Genomic DNA, 19,834 nt, shown 5'->3' on the forward strand with positions numbered 1-19,834 from the left:
AAAAAGCTGGTACAACAAAAAATGTAGTGAGGCTAAGGATAAAAGAGATAAAGCTTAGAAGAAAAACAAATGGCTAATGTACATCAAACTAAGAAATGATTATGTAAAAATATGCGGAGATGGAAAGAGAAACTAGGAAAGAAAAAATAATAGAAAAATGCAAGGAAGAACCCAAACTATTTTACAGGTGTGTAAATGGCAAACTGAAGAATAAACAAGAAATAGAAAAGCTGTGCCAGGGTAAATAGGAATATACAGAAGAACTGGAAATGGCTGAAATTATGAACTGCCACTACAAATCGGTATTCACAATAGAAAACTCACCTAACTGTGAGGAAATAGAGATATATCCCCCACAATGAAAGAAATAATTGTAACACAGAAGGAAATCGGCAACCAAATCAAAACCCTCGATGTCAGAAAATCACATGGTCTAGATGGAATTGCAAATTGGATACTGAAACAATGCGTGGAGTAATTAACTGATAAAATATACAATATGATTAAATTCTCTCTTCAAGAAGGAAAGGTGCCACAGGACTGGAAGAATGCAAACATTGTACCGATTTATAAGGGGGGAAACAAAAAAGATCCATCAAATTACAGACCAGTCTCCCTAACAAGTACAGTAGCAAAAATTTGTGAAAAGATCATCAAGAATAGATGGGTTAAACATTTGGGAGAAAAAAACTATACTGAATCCAAATAAATTTGGATGCAGACAAGGAAGATCATGTACAACAAACTTGATCTACCTCTACTCAAGATTAATAGATATAATATGAGAGATAGATGGGCAGACTGTGCCTTTCTAGACCTACAAAAGGCATTTGATAAGGTACCACACAAGAAACTGATAAGGAAAATAGAGTCAATAGGTGGCATCAGAGGAAAATTATTGGAATGGATGAAAGACTTCCTGACTGGGAGGAAAATGAGAGTAATACAGATAAATTCTCAAATTGGGAAGAAATGACAAGTGGAGTCCCGCAGGGATCAGTACTAGCCCCAATCATGTTTGCCATATACATAAATGACATGGATGAAGTAGTGTTATATGAATTTCTTTGCAGACGATCCAAAAATACTAAAGAAAGTAAGAACGGAGGAGGATTACAACTCCTTACTACAAAACTTGGACAAGATCTGGAAATGGACTCAAAAGTGGGAAGTGAAATTCAATATCAAGAAATGTAGTATAATGGAACTTGGAAAAAGTAAAAACAGAATATCGAGAGATTATAAAATTGGTGAAGAGGTAAAAAAACTAAACTCGGAAAAAGACCTTGGAGTGATGATCAACAAAGACATGACACCAGACAAGCATATTGATAAAATAATCTGAGAAACCTACAATTTGTTGCGGTCAATAAAAGTGGCATTTGTCTATCTGGACGAGGAAATTATAAAAAAAAAAAAAAATTAACTGCATTAATAAGACCAAAACTCGAGTACTCATGTGGTAAATTGAGAGTAATTGTATTATTGCATTATTCTTATTTTACAATAGACTTTGTGTTGATGTATAAGAATTGTATACTTGTGCTGTAGGTTCCTTACATACCGTGTGTGATTCAAAAGTACTTGTGCGTCGATGACGTCGGTTCTTCGGTTTCGGTCGCTCCTGGGTGGGCCCTTACATTCCTTTGCGGCACACTCTCCACTTCTCTAGCCTAATTCCCTACCTCCTAACCATTAATGCTAGCTTATCATATCCCCCTTTCCGGGTACTGTACACTCCACTCACACTCGCATTCACCACCACCCACGCACGGTCCTTGTTCGGCACTGTGCCACCCAAGCCAACGTGAGGCCACCCCCCCACATTCGGGTGGGAAGGGGGATACCAGCGCTCGTGCCCTTTGACCCCCTCTCCCCCCCCCAGAAAGAGGGGGAGGGGGTGCCAACCGTCCGTCCCCATCCGCGCCATACACACTCACGCTCACACCACACCCCCCCTTGATCTAGAGATCAACCTACTCCTCGTCTTCTCCTTCCTCTACATCGTAGTCCTGTAGCCACCTTGGCGGGCGTCTTTCGCGCTGGGGTCTCTGAGACACCCCATCCTCTTCTGTTGTCGCCCCGTGGCCTTCCTCCTCATCTTCTCCTTCACTCACTACCCGCCGTATATCCAAGATATGTCGCGGCACTCCCTCAACAGAAACATTGTTCCGGGAGTTCACCTCCGTCACTGTCCCTCTCGTCCACTGTGACGTGCACTTCCTGTCCCTTGGTCTCACCCATACCTCCTCCCCCACCTGCACTGAGGCGGGGCCTTCTTCGGCGTTGGCCGGCAGTTTCGGTCCCTGCAGCGGATGCCGCCAATCATATTTGAACACAGCCTTTTGCGGAACCGAGCGGTCGTCTTGGCCTGACCTGGGGGAGATATTATACCAGAAAACTGCCTCCGTCGGCGGTATTCGCGCCCTCTCAGCTATGGCCTTAATTGTACGATGGTGTCGTTCTACTATCCCATTTCCGCTCGGCCGGTACGCTGCCCGGAAGAAGCGTCTTGTGTTCCACTTGTCCAATGTACCTTTCAGTGCCTCCGACCGAAACGCCGTGCCGTTGTCCATCAGGACTTCATCCACTGGGCCCCGCTCCAAAAATACCTCGTTCATCACCCGCGCAATCTCTTCTCCAGTCCGCCTTCAGTTCTCGCCAAATGCCGAACCGCCCTGGGCCGCAGTCGACCATCGATAAGTATCTGGTGCCTTGATAGTGGGTTACGTCAATTGCCAGCCGCCCCCAGTTCTCTTCCACGCAGAGCTCCCCCGCTGAATGCGGTCTGGGGGCTGGGTTTATGGACTGACAGCGGGCACACGCCCTCACCGCATGCCGCACCTCTTCCCTTGATATGTTCGGGTTAACCTTCCTTGCCAGGAACAATGACCTATCGACCCCTAGATGATGCGTTTCGTGCAACTCTTTCGCACGAAAGGACCCAGCGGCGCACATCTCGAGCTTCTCTTCCTGTTCTTCCTTCGCTTTCAGCCAGCTCTGCTTTACTCTGGTAAGCGCGTCCGCTTTGTTCGCCTCCGAGGATACCTTCCTCACCCTTATCTTCATGCCGAACTCGTCGATTAACTCTCTCAGGATCCCGAGGCGGCGCTTCACCAGGATCTCTGCAGCTCCTTTCGTGCGTACTCTCTTTTCAGCCGTCAGCACCGAGTTCATCCACCCCGCTACCGTGGCTGAGTCCGTCCTGATCTCGATCTCACGCAGCCCCCATTTCAGCGCCAAATTTGTTCCTTTTTTCGGTGGAAAGAATCTGGACACTTGTGCTTATACATCGGGGGTAGCCATCATGTCCCGTGTTGGCTGCCCTTAAGGTCCGAAGTATCTGAAGATCATCAATGAAAGAAACTTTCATCGGCCAGTGTTTAACAGATTCCAAGAAGATTCCAAGAAGAAAACAAAGAACACGGCAACTGCCGATAGACTAAGTAACTGCGCATGCGCATCGCGAGTCGTGGGCAGGGAAGGCCATGATACCTCATTAAGCTTTTTCGGACCGTGTCGTCGACATCTCCTCTAGAAGGCAGCACTCTTCCTTCTCGTCCGACCCCACTCCTCTTCATGGTAAGTTCCGAAAAAGTTTTTGGCCGTTTCCATTCTCTATCTTTCCCGTGTGAGTTAGAGAAATGTGGCGGCTGTGGTTTTTTGTGCGCGGGGACTTAGAACTTTCGGGGTTGTTCCACTTGTGTACTCCCTACGTTCTTTTTCCTCTCGCTAGATTAACCTCCGTTTTCTTTTTATCGATCCTGTTGTTAGATTTTGCGTTCCGTCGTCTCGACGTACCACATTTTCTAACAATGGGTGGTTTTTGTTGTCCCATGCCGTCCTGAGGCCCGTGCGTGGGACCTCCTTGGTGTGATGAGGGTGTGTGCTCACCACACTAGGGTTAGCAGTCTCTTCCCCCCCCCCTCCTCGGAATCGGTTGTTCCCTGGGTACTCCGTTTTCCTTTGAGGTTTGGGGGACCTCTGGACGTTTGTTTCAGAGTAGACTCCTCTCGTTTTTACCGTCGTTTCCTAGCCAGTTACGCCCGGTCTCGAGAGTACGAGTTCGGTTGTTCCCTGGGTACTCCGAACTCGTGGATGCGTGCTTCCACGCACCCCATAGTAGCTCTTGCTACGCTACTTGGTTCGTGATCTTAGCATCACCCTGAACCCACGCGGACCCTGTCCGCTGTCCCCTCTTGGCAAGGGTGGACAACATTGGCCCGACACGTCACACACTCTCCCCCGTGCCGGGCTACTGCCGTCGCATCCCGTCCCGCGAGGGACGGGTCGCGCCACCCTCCTAGCGTGGGTGACTACCCCGTTCCGGGGCACGGCGCTCACCAACACCAGTCGCCCACTGAGCTATCCTGGTGTTGGTACCACGACGTTTCCTAGCCAGTTACGCCTGGTCTCGAGAGTACATGTTCGGTTGTTCCCTGGGTACTCCGAACTCGTGGATGCGTGCTTCCACGCACCCCGTTCCGGGGCACGGCTCTCACCAACACCAGTCGCCTACTGAGCTTTCCTGGTGTTGGTACCGCGACGTTTCCTAGCCAGTTACGCCCGTTCTCGAGAGTACGTGTTCGGTTGTTCCCTGGGTACTCCGAACTCGTGGATGCGTGCTTCCACGCACCCCATAGTAGCTCTTGCTACGCTACTTGGTTCGTGATCTTAGCATCACCCTGAACCCACGCGGACCCTGTCCGCTGTCCCCTCTTGGCAAGGGTGGACAACATTGGCCCGACACGTCACACACACTCCCCCGTGCCGGGCTACTGCCGTCGCATCCCGTCCCGCGAGGGTCGGGTCGATCCAGAGTCCGAGCGTGGGGGAGTACCCCGTTCCGGGGCACGGCTCTCACCAACACCAGTCGCCCACTGAGCTATACTGGTGTTGGTACCACCCTCTGGGTGTTTTTTGTCGATGTACGGAGTTTTGGGCAACCCGTACCTCTCGAGTCACGTTTTAGAATTGTTAGTCACTCCTTCATTGGTGGACTACTTCTAACTCCGTGCATTTTATCTTTTCAGGCAGAAGGTGCTGACCTGATCTGTTCTCAGGATGGCTGCACCGCTAAGGTGGCTAGAGACGGCCACCTCGCCTGCTCCACGCACTCGCCCTGTTTCGTAGACTTCCGCTACGACCCAACCGCCTGCCCCCAGTGTGAGTGTTGGGTGCAACAGTTGAGGCTCTACCCTAAAGACACTAGACCGGCTCCGCCTCCTCTAGTGTCCCTACGGGCGGTGTGGCAGCACCTGAAGAAGGCAGCACAAAAGCAGGGCAGCCCGCGGGTAGAGGTTGCTGTTCAAGCCCTGGCCCTGGAGCTGGGTCTCGTCAGGGCCCGTACGGTGTCTGGAGGCACCTCTGCCTCTCCTGAGCGTGCCGCCTCATCTCAAGCAAGGCAACACTCTACCCCTAGGAGACGGTCACGCTCTCGTATCCGCTCCATTTCTAGGAGAAGCTCCACCTCGGGCCTCCACTCCCACTCCCGTCCTAGCTCTCGGCCTACCCGCCGCTCTCGCTCTCCACACCAGTGAAATGAGGAGCTACGCCCCTCGCCTGGGCGACGCTCCCCCTCGCCTACCCGGGACTGTGACACACCTCGTTCACGCTCGTCTCCTCACGCGCGCACTCCCTCGCCTACCCGAGACCGTTTCTCCTCGAGTTCAGTGTCGCTCTCCCCATTCCTAGTGTCTCTTCCCCCACCGGCCTCGCCGCGTAAGAAACACAGTTCTAAGAATAAGAGTAGGAGCAACGGGAAACCTCGCTCCCCTTCTTCCTCCTCGTCTGCTCCCTCCTCATCGAGAGTGGACAGGCACCATAGACATAGACGGTCTAAAGGGCACAGGAGGTGGTCACTCTCCGGATCCCGCTCTCCTAGGGCCACCAAGAGGCCTAAATTTTCTCTCCTCTCAGAGGTGCCGGGCTTAAGGGAAGAGATACTGAACCTGATCCGCCAGTCGCTACCCTCTCAGCCGTGGTATCATACTACTCCGCCTGCCCCGGGACCGGCACAAGCCCTCGCTACCGGTCCGGCCCGCTCCTCTCCACCTCCCTCACCGAGCTTCGCCTTGTCACATTCGAATGACGACGCGGACTGGGAGGAAGATGATGAGCCTATAACTAACTTCGTGCCTTACAACTGGCCCCTCTACCGTCTACGTGGTCGACGAAACACGAAGGAGGAAAGCTGGTTTTGTGATTCGGACTGACGTCCTCATCAGTATCTCTACGGACGACAAAGGTGACCAGCGTATATCCTACAAACTGAAACCCTGGCCACAGGCGGAGCAGACACCACAGCAACCAAAGTTTATTGAAAAGACGTGCTTTGATGCTGTCAGAGCTATGCTCATGAATCCTCTACTGTTCCCCGCCGACGTGTCACCCGTGTATAGAGAGCATGAGATACCGATGCTTCGCATGCCCGTCTCGTCCTTCTTCCCCGCTGAGGCAAAGGGGAGAAATATGGACGCGTCTGCACTGGTTAAGACGGCCTCTCTCTCTACTAAGTCCGCTCCATCTAAACATCCAGCACTACCATCTGTGCCCATCTTGTGTAGACCCTGCTCTACCCAGAATACTTTGGCGAGGTATGCAAACTACCTCCGATGCTCTCTCGCTCCCGTCCAGACTCAGTGAGCCAGAGAGTAAACTGGCCACTAAGGAGAAATCGGCCAAGACAGAACTGGCCCACTCTCTCTCGGTGTTTTCACTGACCTCCACCCTGACACAAGCTCTACGCTCCCTGGCTAGCAAAGTGCACACCGCCTCCGACGGTCAACTCAGGGACACCTTGAACCTCCTGAGTGAAGTGGGCTAGCAGACGGCGTCGCTAGTAGCAACAGCCCTACCCCACGCAGTCCGTGCCTTCGCCGAGGCCAGGGCCGACTCCCGCCGCTCCGCAGTGAAGTCGGTACCCGCGGCGGCTAGACAGTGTCATCAGGGCCAAACCACTCTCGCTCGACCTGTTCGACCGGGAAGCTACGGATCGAGTACTTGCAGCCAACAGGGGCACAAGGGCAACCGCCCCGGCACTCGCTCCTTTCCTCAACGCAGCAATCAGCGTGGAGCGAACCAGTCGAGACATGGTAAAGGGGGCGCGCCGGGCCAACAGAGACGGCACCGTAAGCAGCCCTCCTCCACCAATATCAAGCGCTCCACCGACACAGCTCCCCAGACCGCCCAGCACACCAAGGCGGAACCAAGGGAGAAGTGAGGCAGTGAGGGGCTGCCTACGGGGATGGGACCACGCATGGCCCTCCCATGGGAGGGCAGCCCACACCATCAAACACGACCTAACCTGGCCCTGAGAACAGCTGCCTCCTCTACGTCGTACGCCCCCAGATACCGAGGTCTCAGCAGACGTCTTCCACCACGTCAGACCCATGGTGGAGAAGGGTGTGGTAGAAAAAGCTCTCGAAGATCGTCACCTCGGTCCTCGCGGACCAAGGGGCGACGACCCTCGTATACCTAGACGACGGGCTAGTATACTCTCCCTCTCGAGAGAGGACACTAACGAGCGTATCGGTAGCTATAAGAGTATTAGGGGAGATGGGCTTCCTCTTAAACCTGCCCAAGTCCTCCTTAGTACACCTCACAACAGCTGGAGTGGCTCGGTATCCAAGGGGATACGACTATAGCGACGCTGTCTTTGTCGCAAAACAACATCAGGAAGACTATCAAAAGCCTTCGCCGAGCCGCTTTCTCCCACACACTCTCCAGACGGCAGTGGGAGACGCTGCTCGGGATTCTCAACTTCGCCGCTCCCACGTTCCCCCTGGGTCGCCTCATGCACCGCCGCCTCACGCTGGAAGTCAACGCGGCCATACCCACCACGCACAGGGACAAACAGAAGCTTGTCCCTCCCGTCCTGCACACGCTACTGCGTGGCTGGTTAAGCCACGCCTCGTGGCGTTCCGCTGTACCCTGGCTACCACCCCTCTACTCCCTCACTATCACCTCGGACGCATCACGTGGGCTAGGGGTACCAGTCCGATCGGGGCCACCAGAGTTGCGGCCCCTGGCCATCAGGACTGAGAGAGGCACACTTAAATACCAGGGAACTTTGGGTGGTCCTCCGTTTCCTTCAGGACGAACCCAGCCTACCAGACAAAGCAGTCAGACTGTGCCTAGACAACTTCGCGTCACCCACCAACTCTCAACTACCACAGTTCCTGTCACTAGCGGTACGGACCCAGGCAGGAGGCCCGGACGCGCTGACAGTGGACTGGAACAGGTGGGACTACATATACCTCTTCCCTCCCCCGGCGACGAAGATGCTGGTACACACCATCAGCAAGCTCAGGGGCTACCGAGGCAAGATGCTGCTGGTGTCTCCACTGTGGAAGGCTCAGCCGTGGTACGTAACTCTCCACAACTGGTGCCCAAATCCGCTCCTACTAGGCTCAACGTGCCTCGCGCAGCACGTAGCGGATCAGCTGCGCTAATCCTTAAATCTTCACGCTTGGTGTTTCTCAAAGCCGGACTCTCCTCGCTCTTTCCACCTAGCGTAGTTGACACCATGATAGCCGCTCACAGACCCTCCTCCATCATTCAATATGAGTCATGCTGGCGGAGGTTTCAGTCTTTCCTCACCAGGGAGAAAGTGAAGCTGGTTTCACAGGCGTCTTGGCTTTCCTCGCCTGGCTGGGCAACAGCACCAACCGAGCGCCTTCCACGGTAGCTTTCCACCACTCGGCCCTTGCAGACCCGCTGAAGTTCAGCTTGGGTATCAGGGTGCACACCAGGGCACTAAAACTGCTCCTCAGGGGTCTGAGAGCTAAGCGCCCACCTTCTCGTAGGGTCACCCCAAAATGGTCGCTCCACAAAGTGCTACAGTTTTTAAAGACCCGTCTTGTTCCTTTGAACAGTGCGGGCTACCTCATGAGAGCACTCTTTCTCATCGCCCTAGCTACAGGATTCAGGTCCTCTCAGCTAGCATCACTCACCAGACACCCTCAGTTCTCTCAACTGGCTAAGGACGGTTCCTCTCTTACACTGTCACCCTCTCCGGCCTTCCTCGCTAAGAATGAGACATCAGAGAGCCTAATCGCTCCCATCACCATTCCCGCTCTCTTAGAGGGTGGCAGACCTCTCCCTCTGTGCCCCGTGGCAGGCTACAGAGACTACCTACGTGACACACCACGGGTTAGCCCGGAGCACCTTTTCTACAATTCCACGTCGCTCAAACCACTCAAGGCTAGAGCGATAGCCGCCCTGCTTTGCAAGGTTATCAACCTAGCAGACCCGGGTAAGGCACCAAGAGCACACGCGATTAGGGGTCTCGCAGCCTCTCTCGCGTTCCTCCGTACCCATTCGGTGGATAAGGTACAGAATCTGGGTGGATGGGCTTCCACTACCTCGTTCCGCACCAGGTACCTGATACACACGGTACGCCCGTCTCCCTGCGTAGCCATGGGTACCAGGCTACTCCCAGACGCGCCTCTCTCGCCTCACCCCCCTCAGACTGCCTGCACCTCCCCTCCGACCTCTCAGAGTCTAGGTCAGCAATCCACCTCTCTCTCCTAAAAGGGAGGGGGGGGGGGGCAAGTGAAGAGACAGGAATTAGCTCGCATACCATAGGAAGTGGGTACAGCGTACCGGAAACCTCTCTCCCTCTTGGGAAAGGTTACCAGTGCCTCTGTTCTATAACCCCCTTTTTACACGATCATTTAAACATAATAAACTTATGTTTTATATATCGGTTTTATGCATCTCTTCCTAGGTTACTTTACTGGGGCAGGATCGGCATTACTCCCCACAGCATTCAGGCTCCTCCCAGCCAGCCGCTTCAGATGCAAGCACAAGTGTCCAGATTCTTTCCACCGAAAACACAACTTTGTAGTGGTTTACCACTAAAAGTATATTTTTCGGGGGATGAATCTGGACACTTACATATTCACCCCCCCTCCTCCCAGGCCTTCTGCCTTGTTGAGTTTGCTTGCTATGGTTAATGAGGTATCATGGCCTTCCCTGCCCACGACTCGCGATGCGCATGCGCAGTTACTTAGTCTATCGGCAGTTGCCGTGTTCTTTGTTTTCTTCTTGGAATCTTCTTGGAATCTGTTAAACACTGGCCGATGAAAGTTTCTTTCATTGATGATCTTCAGATACTTCGGACCTTAAGGGCAGCCAACACGGGACATGATGGCTACCCCCGATGTATAAGCACAAGTGTCCAGATTCATCCCCCGAAAAATATACTTTTAGTGGTAAACCACTACAAAGTTGTGTTATGACCGCGTCCAACTCTGACACGTTAATATGGTGGTAGTCGTTCTTCTTCCGCTGCCACGCTCCATCTTCGACTATCACGTTCCCTATCTCCAAGACGGCGCCGGTTGCGATACTACTCGCGTCGCACCATACTACGCCATGGCTCTGCTGGGGCGCGTTCCACTGTCCTCTCACAGGATCATCGTGCATCGTCCTCTGGACAACGTCGCGTATCATGGTTAGCGTGTCCTCATCAACCTTCTCTCCCCAATCTTTCGATCCCGCCCTCCTCTTAATGTAGCTACATGCCGTACGAAGCCATCCGGCGATCGGGTAGTGGCCCACTAATTTGCCGCAAAGGGAAAAAAGTTCTCGTTTACACATTTCGTCCGTCACCTTTGGGATCTCGTTCCCTCGCTTGAACATCAGCGTTCCTGCCGCGTTCCTTTCCAGTCGCAGTCCCAACACCGCTCCTCCCTCCAACGGCTCCGGTTCCTTAGCTGTCAATCCGTATCGAGCCAGATGTTCCACCACGTTCGACGTCGATACTATGCCATCGTCCACCAGTATGTCGTCTAGGTACGAGTCAGTGCCCTTCTTCATCGCTTCAGTCTTCTCCAGTACCGTCTTCAGGATTCTCGTCATGATCCTCGGGGCCGAGCTGAGCCCAAAACCTAGTCTGGTCAAGCAGTAAATTCTCCCTTTGTATTTTACTAGCTGGTACTTCCATAGCTTCTTAGTCACGTGAATTTGCAAGTAAGCCGCCCGCAAGTCTACAACGGCGGACGCCCCCCTCCTTCGGCGCCACCTGCGTAGGGTCTCACTACATACATCTACAAAATCGTCGCCAGTATGACACTTCACGAACTGGTTCAGCTCTCGGAAGTCCAGCACCGGTCGTACCTTTCTCTTGGTTGGCTGCACCACTGCCATCAAGGGCAGGATTCCGCCCTCCACCGGTTCCTCCCAGGGACTCAAGATTCCTTCCTCGATCCATCGCTCCACTTCGAGGTCAAAGTCCTCCCTCACCCCCTCTCTGAGGGTCCGTGTGTAGCAGTCGACTTTGTTCTTCAAGACGGGCGAGCTTTCCTTCGGATACCACTCTACTTCCCACTTCCGGCCGTCAAATTCCGCCCGGAAGTCCTCGTCCTCAATCGTGCACGGCGTCGCCCTCTCCCCAGGGTCGAGCTTCGGGCCAGCACCGCCCTCCGCGGCTCCCATTGCCATTCCTACGTCCTCACCCGGCCTCGGTCGGTTCTTCATCCTCTCTTCCGAGTCCTGCCTCATTCCAATCCGTACGAGCCCACCGATGAACGTGACTTCTCCAAGCTGGGTAATTCCGTCCATTCCCAGCACCACGTCAATTCCCTCCAGAATCGTTCTAATGACGAGCACTCTTAGTCGTATCGGGATACCCTCCACTATCATTTCAATTTCCTGGTCGCCATCGCATATCGTCTCTCTCCCGTCGACTGTCGTCAGGGCCACATCTCCCCGTCTGAACTCTTGAACTATATCGGTCCTCACGATCGTGGTTGAATATCCAGAGTCTATCAGCGCCCTCGCGCGTCTCCCTCTCACCCAAATATCCACGATCGGCATACGACTGAACGGTGTCGTACATCGCATAGTGGCCGCCGATGTCCCGTTTCCCTGACTGCAATTTCGGGCCATGTGCCCTGGCTGATTGCACGAGTAACAGATAAGCTCTACCTCCTTACAGTCCCTTGCCAGGTGACCCAGTCTCCGGCACTCGTAACAACGGACCCTCGACAGCCCGCGCCATCTGTTGTAGTCACCCCCGAGCTCACCCGTTCTCCCTTCTCGGTCCGTGGCCACTATCCTCGCCCGCGCGCCTTCTCCCGCCGAGGGCACTCTCCTTTGTGTCTGTTCGTTGGCCACAGCCACCATCGGCCCTTCATCCTTAGCCTTAGTCAGGAGCCTGGCGCGGGCTATAAGTTCGCTCATGTCTGCCTTTGCTGCATTTTCCATTGCCTGCAGCCCAGTCGATATGTAATCCGGAAACCCATTCACGAAAGCCATCCTCACTACCATCTCCAGGGAGTTGCCTTCGAGATTAATCAGGCCTGCCAATCGCCTAATGTCATTTGCGAACACGTCAACCTGTTCTCCCGTCCACCGCATTCGCCGTAGTTTGCAGTACGCTTCAAAGGGACTCTCGCCAAAAACTTCCTGTAACCTCTCCTTCACCTTTTCCACTTCCTTTTGATCTTCGGTTGCCATCTCCATGTAGACGGATAAAGCCGCGCCCTCTAAATTTAGCGCGATGTAACTCGCCACATCCTTCACTCCCGTTAGCCGCGCGACCAAGGCTGCCTTTGTTAGCCACACGGAGACATCTCCTGTCCCGTCAAACGGCCTTAAGGTGACACTATTCACCTTGAACGGTTCTTTTTCACTCTCAGGTGCGGACATTGACGGCCCGTTTCCACTTGCGGGCGTAGTCATTTTTGCAGTGCCTAGATAGCTTGTGATTCAAAAGTACTTACTTGTGCGTCGATGACGTCGGTTCTTCGGTTTCGGTCGCTCCTGGGTGGGCCCTTACATTCCTTTGCGGCACACTCTCCACTTCTCTAGCCTAATTCCCTACCTCCTAACCATTAATGCTAGCTTATCATATCCCCCTTTCCGGGTACTGTACACTCCACTCACACTCGCATTCACCACCACCCACGCACGGTCCTTGTTCGGCACTGCGCCATCCCCCCCACATTCGGGTGGGAAGGGGGATACCAGCGCACGTGCCCTTTGACCCCCTCTCCCCCCCCCCAGAAAGAGGGGGAGGGGGTGCCAACCGTCCGTCCCCATCCGCGCCATACACACTCACACCACACCGTGCAATTCTCATATGTTTAATACTCTGAAATATGTTTTGATGCTCTATAGCATCTGTTGGTATTGTTTATATGTTTGGATCCTATGCAGACGTCTTTTGTTTTTCAGGTACTTACACTATGACGTCAATTCTTGGCTTGTTTACGTTTGTTGGCTGAGCTCTCAATAAAGAGCAAACTTGGTTCCTGTTTTTCTCTCAGCAACCTCAGCTATATTGCAACAGTGGTGACGAGGATCTGAGGATTTGTTTGTGGATGGACCGGTTATTATGTTGAAAGACGGAAATAGCTGCCTTTCCCACTGATAGACGAGATATACAAGGATGAATATATTTTTTCTCACCGATGCCCACTATCATGTGCACCCATGCCACTACCGATTTACAGATAGCCTTGGTTTAGTAGGTTACTAGTCATTTGTTTCACAAGGATTAAACAAGATTTTATACATTTCACTTACAATGGCCAATAACTCAGGTAAGATTGACTGTTTTGACCCCAAGAAAATTAGATGGGAGATTTGGCTAAGTATGTTGCAGGCTCATTTTGCACATAATGGAATCACGGATGACGCCAAGAAGAAAAGTTCTTTATTAGTTTCGTTAGGAAGTGAAACTTATGGTACCTTAGCCTCTCAGAGTTCGCCTGATTTACCTCATGTAAAGAACTATAGTGATTTAGTGAAGCTTTTAGAATCACATTATAAGGTTAAACCTAGCTATCATCGGAGTTTAATCAGATTTCAGAAGAGAAAGAAAAAATCTGATGAAAGTTTAAGAGACTTGTATGCTGACTTAAAGAATCTAGCCAAGGGTTGTAGTTTTGGTACTTTATTTGATGCACGAGTGAGAGACCAATTATTTATGGCTGTGGATGCTGAAGTGTATTTCCCAAACTTGGTGGCTGAGAATTTGGATTTGCAAACCATGTCTTCCACGGACACTTTAGAGAAGATTTTAAATTTTGAAAAAGCTTTTGTTGGGGGAAAAGCTGCCGACTACTGAAGTGAAGTGGGGGTTAGTTCTGAATTTTTCAATAGTCAGAAAAAAGAAGGTTGTAAACATTGTGGGTATCCACACAAAAGTGAGAACTGTCATTTTTCACATTTAAAATGTTCAGTAACCCGAAGGGGCACCTCAAAAGAGTGTGCCATTTTGATAAGACTTTTTCTGGTAAATACACAGGTTCTCAAGGTAAGCCTCACAGTGCCCAGAAAGGATCTTTTGGAAAATTGAACAAAAACAAGAGGTTTGATAAAAAGAAAACTAATATGGTTTTCGAGGAATTTTCTCAGGAAGAGAGATACTGGTAGTGATGATAATCAGTTGTTAAATTTAATGGATAGACCTAGCCTTCCAGAAATGGTTGGTGTTAATTTTTCACATGAACCTGTACAGTGTTGTAGGTAGTGTTTTGCCAGTGAGAAATAAAGTTGATATTATTATTGAAGGTCATAATGTGCCTTATGAGATTGACTGTAGAGCCAGTGTGTCTACCATAACCTTGCATTGGGTTAAGAAATTTAAATTAACTTTGGAGCCTAGTGATAAAATTTTAAAGGCTTATAGTAATAATGATTTGCAGGTTTTGGGTAAGGTTTATGCAAATGTGTTTTATAATAATCACAATGTATTTCAAAGTTTGTATGTAGTGGAGTCTAATAACTCAAACTTATGTGGAAGAGATTTAATGCCTAAAATTGGTATTGCACTCACAGGTATAGAGGAAGGAGTTAATGTTTTGGATTCCAAGGTACAATTAGATAATTTTTCAGCTGATTCTAGATTGCCAATTTCATGTGTTGTAGCAAAGGTACACCTAAAGAGCAGTGCTGTGCCTAGTTGGAAAAAAGCAAGGCCTGTGCCCTACCACTACAGAAAATTAGAAGATGCTTTAGAGGAGTTAGTTGATAACAATATCATTGAACCAGTAAATTCTAGTACTTGGGCAGCTCCAATTGTACCAGTGTTAAAAGCTGACAAAAAGTCAATGCGTATTTGTGTAGATTTCAAGGAATTAAACAAAAGTATTTCATGTGACCAGTACCCTCTGCCTAAGGTTGATGAAATCCTTGCTGTTGTTGGTAAAAGCAAGATATTTTCAAAAAATTATTTAAAGGATGCTTATTTACAGGTGCCAGTAGATGATGAAAGTCAAGAATTGTTAGTTATTAATACTCATAAAGGTCTTTTTAAATATAAAAGATTACTCTTTGGACTTGCATAATCTCCTGCCATCTTCCAAATATTGATATCCCAGTTATTGATGGATATAGATGGAGTAGTTGCCTTCTTGGATTATATATATGTTGGTGGTGAGACTAAAGAGGAGCATGATAAGAGATTAGATAAAGTGTTGAAGGTTTTTCAGAAACATAATGTTGCTATTAACAAAAAGAAAACTGTTCTGAATACCATTTCCTTAGAATAGTTAGGCTATGTCATTTCAGGTGATGGCATAAAACCTTCACCAAGGAAACTTGCTGCTATTTTAGAAGCACCTATACCAAGGTCTGTAGGTGAAGTTCAATCATTTTTGGGTCTAGTAACTTATTATTGTAGGTTTGTGAGAAAATTTTGAAATGTATTAGCACCACTGTATGATTTACTGAAGATGCAAAATTTAAGTGGTCTTCTGTTGAAGCAAATGCATTTATTACTGTTAAGGAAAAGTTAGCCAAATATGATTTACTTGCCAATTTTGATGGTGAGCATGATGTTATTGTTGAGGTAGATGCTTCACCAGTTGGAGTAGGATGTGTGTTAATACAAGAAATGGTTGTTCACGACCAGTTTCCTTTGCTAAGTAAGAAACTGTCTGCCGCTGATCTAAATTATTCTCAGTTGGACAAAGAAGCTCTAGTGTTAGTGCATGCTGTAACTAAGTTTAAGTATTTTTTGCTTGGCCGTAAGTTTGTGATCCGTACAGATCACAAACCTCTACTTGGTTTATTTGGTAAAGCTAAACAGATTCCTGTCAATGCAAACGCAAGAGTACAGCATTGGGCATTATTATTATCCCAGTATGATTACAATTTATGTTTTAAGTCTGGCAAAGAAAATTTTGTGGCAGATGCCCTGAGCCGTTTGCCTGTGTCAGATTCTGTTTTAGACTCACATACACCTGCTGAGTATGTGAATCTTGTTGAAAATTTGGAAGATCAAAATATTTCCTATGAAAGGGTTAAGGTTATGACAAAGAGTGACCCTGTTTTGAGTAAAGTGTTTCAGTGTGTTAAATTTGGTTGGGTATCTGATCCTGTTATTTCTGAATATGCAGCAGTTAAAGCAGATTTAAGTATATATGAAGATGTGTTGCTAGTTAGGAATAGAGCTGTTATACTGGCTGAGTTAAGAGGTAGTGTACTTTCACAGCTGCATGTAGGCCATAATGGTATCAGCGCTATGAAGGCTGAAGCCAGAAATTGGATATGGTGGCCTAAGTTAGACCAAGATATATCAGAAGTCACTAGAGCCTGTTCAATTTTAAAAAATTTCAAGGTTCTCAGGAAGTTACCTTATCTTGGCCTGAGACTGGTAAGTCTTGGTGTAGACTCCATATAGACTATGCAGGTTCAATGAAAATTGTTTTTTAGTGATTGTAGATTCACATTCAAAACTTATGGATGTTCATGTAACAAAATCTACAACATCTACAGTAACAATTTCTATGTTGAGAAAAACTTTTTATAATTTTGGGTTACCTGACATTGTGGTTTCAGATAATGCTTCATCTTTTGTATCAGAGGAAATGGAGACTTTCTTTAAAAAGAATGGAATTATACATATGACTCCTGCCCCTTATAACCCATCATCTAAAGGTTTAGCTGAGAGGGCTGTAAAAACTTTCAAGGAAGGATTAAGTAAATTTAAGGAAGGTGATATATGAACCAGTCTGTAGATTTTTATATAATTATAGACGTTCAATCCATTGTTCCACAGGTAAAGCTCCAGCTGAGCTAATATTTAACAGAAACTTCAGAGGTATTATTGAGAAAATTAAGCCACAAAATAAGAAGGAAAGGGTTTTGGAAAAAGAGTGTAAGTTTGAGAAGTCTGAATATAAGATTGATGATGGTGTTTTTGTAAAGAATTATGGCAAAGGTCATTCATGGTTGGAAGGGAAAGTAATTGAAGTTCTAGGTGTGAGGAATTACAAGGTTATGTTAAAGGATTTTGGTAACATTGTTTGGAAAAGACATTCTGATCAACTGATACCTAGATATACACCAACTGTTCCCAGTGATGACACTGTACCTAAAGATAACTCATGTAGCAGTAAACCCTTTGTGCCTATGTCTTCTTCAGGTCAAGGACACTGTCCTTCTAGTTCAGAAGTAATTGATAAGGCTGATGGAAATTCTTCTGTAAATGTTGATAATTTTGATAGTCCTGTTAATGTACCAAGTCCACAACCTGTGAGAAGGTCAAGTAGAGTTGTAAAACCACCTGATAGATTGAATCTCTAATTTTGGTGTTGTAATGTCTTCATTATGAAGATTAATGTTTCAGTTATGTTCCTATTGATACTCCATTTTCAATAAGGGGAAAGGGATGTGGTAAATTGAGATTAATTGTATTATTGCATTATTCTTATTTTACAATAGACTTTGTGTTGATGTATAAGAATTGTGTACTTGTGCTGTAGGTTCCTTACATACCGTGTGATTCTCATATGTTTAATACTCTGAAATATGTTTTGATGCTCTATAGCACCTGTTGGTGTTGTTTATATGTTTGGATCCTATGTAGACGTCTTTTGTTTTTGTTCAGGTACTTATACTATGACGTCAAATCTTGGCTTGTTTACGTTTGTTGGCTGAGCTCTCAATAAAGAGCAAACTTGGTTCCTGTTTTTCTCTCAGCAATATTGCAACAATGCAGCAACACTATGGACACCCAGTACCAAAAATATAAAAAAATCAGAAAGAATACAAAGAGCAACAACAAAACTGGCACCCTTTCCAAAATGACATATGAACAAAGACAGTCCAAATTAGAATTACCAACTTTGGAACAAAGAAAGGAAAGAGGAGACCTACTATCTATAGAATTATGAAAGGAAATCTTAAATAAGAATGATTTATTGAAATGGGACAATGGAAAAAAAAAGAGGACACGAAAAGAAACTCAAAAAAGATAATTAAATAAGAGATCTGAAAAAAAAATCTTCCCACACAGTGATAGATACCTGGAACGAATTAGACAAAGAAACAGTGTGTGCAAACACTATTCAAGATTTTAAGAAAAAACTTGATGCTGAAAGATACAAAGATGGGTCACCACGAGCATAGCTCCCTTCCCATATGATACAACTACGGTAGGTAAATACACACAAGGCTAATACATCAATCTGAATTTGAGCCACACCAGCTGAAAGAATTAGTATTGCTACACTGTGAGCAGATGCTCTTATTGCATAACTTCCCAAACTCTCTCACCAGCAACCTGATCCTCCTCTGCCCCTGCCACAAGCACAGTGTCACCAACAAACAACTGGTGCACCTCCCATATCCCTCCAGTCTATCTCTAATCCTCTACCCATAGCATCTACTTCCCAAACCACCCCATCCATGGTGACATATAACAACCCTGGTGCAGCCCCACCTTCATCTCAAGCTATCCACTGTCACCATTCCCAACCCTAACTAGAATTTGTACAGAAAATTGTAAATAAAAAAGCCACAACTAATGTATTTTTCAATGCACACCATATTGTCAGTATTGCAAATCATATACATGCACACTCTAAATTCACACAAGGCTAATTCAGCAATCTGACCTTGAGCCACACTGGCTGAAAGTTTCAATATTGGTGCAGTATGAGCTGGTGCTGTATACGCCTCATATACATGTGAGTATATCACTCAGTCATATAACCCACTCACCTCCACTCACTCCCACACACACACCAGCCCGCCGACAATAAGGCGCCAAAGACATCCTGTTCATTTCGCTGACCAATCTGCCGACAAAGCACTTCCTGCCGCGCCACCAGTCACCATGCACACACGAACACACGCGATCACACAAATAACCACACAGTAATAAACACATTATTACGTATACTGACGAACCTCCCCTGGATATATATTATAGTCTGGCTGTCAGACTAAATTATAAACTAATTATGTAAATTAAAATAAGATGTGACGAACTAAATCTAGCTCGCATAAACACTTCAGTTATACGAGCGTGGCACCTCACAAAAGGAGTTTCCGGCCTTCTTAAGGCAATGCACGGAGCTCGGAGGGGAGTCGGTCGATAACTTACAATGTGCACTGTAGTGATAAGGAAGATGTGAGACATTATTATTAAATATAAACATTCCTGTGTAGTGACAATAAGTGATTAAAATAGAACTAAGGTGACATATAGTGTTTGATATATTCGCCTACACATCTGGATAGGGACGGGACCACGTACGGACACATAAGAAATGGTGGCAGCGAACGTCCTACCCACACCTCTGAAGAAAACCGCCTGTCTCTGAAGAAAACACCTCCGAGTACACCTCCTCGCACCTACCGCACCCTACACGACGGCCCGGGCAAACCCACTCCACACCAACCGTTCCCTCCCAGACGCACACCTACCTATTTTAATCATTCCGTCACCCAGTGCATATAAGTACGTTATCGCCGCCGACTCAACTATAATTACCAGCCTCTAAATAAGATTATCAAAGAGCCATCGCTTGAGGACAAACCTCATCCGCTCACCCCCCACCACTCATCCGAGTGTCGCGTTCCACCGAGA

At 48.1% G+C, this 19,834-nt stretch overlaps 1 protein-coding gene across 1 annotated transcript; it reads left to right on the forward strand.

The window, feature by feature from the left end:
- Positions 1-3,270: 3,270 nt before the first annotated feature.
- On the forward strand, positions 3,271-6,157 carry LOC143024090 (uncharacterized). Its single transcript, XM_076182836.1, has 2 exons — positions 3,271-3,582; positions 5,034-6,157. Exons 1-2 carry the CDS (start codon positions 3,580-3,582, stop codon positions 5,538-5,540), a joined length of 510 nt encoding a protein of 169 aa, XP_076038951.1. The 5' UTR covers positions 3,271-3,579; the 3' UTR covers positions 5,541-6,157.
- Positions 6,158-19,834: the final 13,677 nt, after the last annotated feature.

Source organism: Oratosquilla oratoria, unplaced genomic scaffold (genome assembly GCF_046742065.1).
Source record: "Oratosquilla oratoria isolate Oo_2021 unplaced genomic scaffold, ASM4674206v1 SCAFFOLD89, whole genome shotgun sequence".
Taxonomy (NCBI): Eukaryota; Metazoa; Arthropoda; class Malacostraca; order Stomatopoda; family Squillidae; genus Oratosquilla; species Oratosquilla oratoria.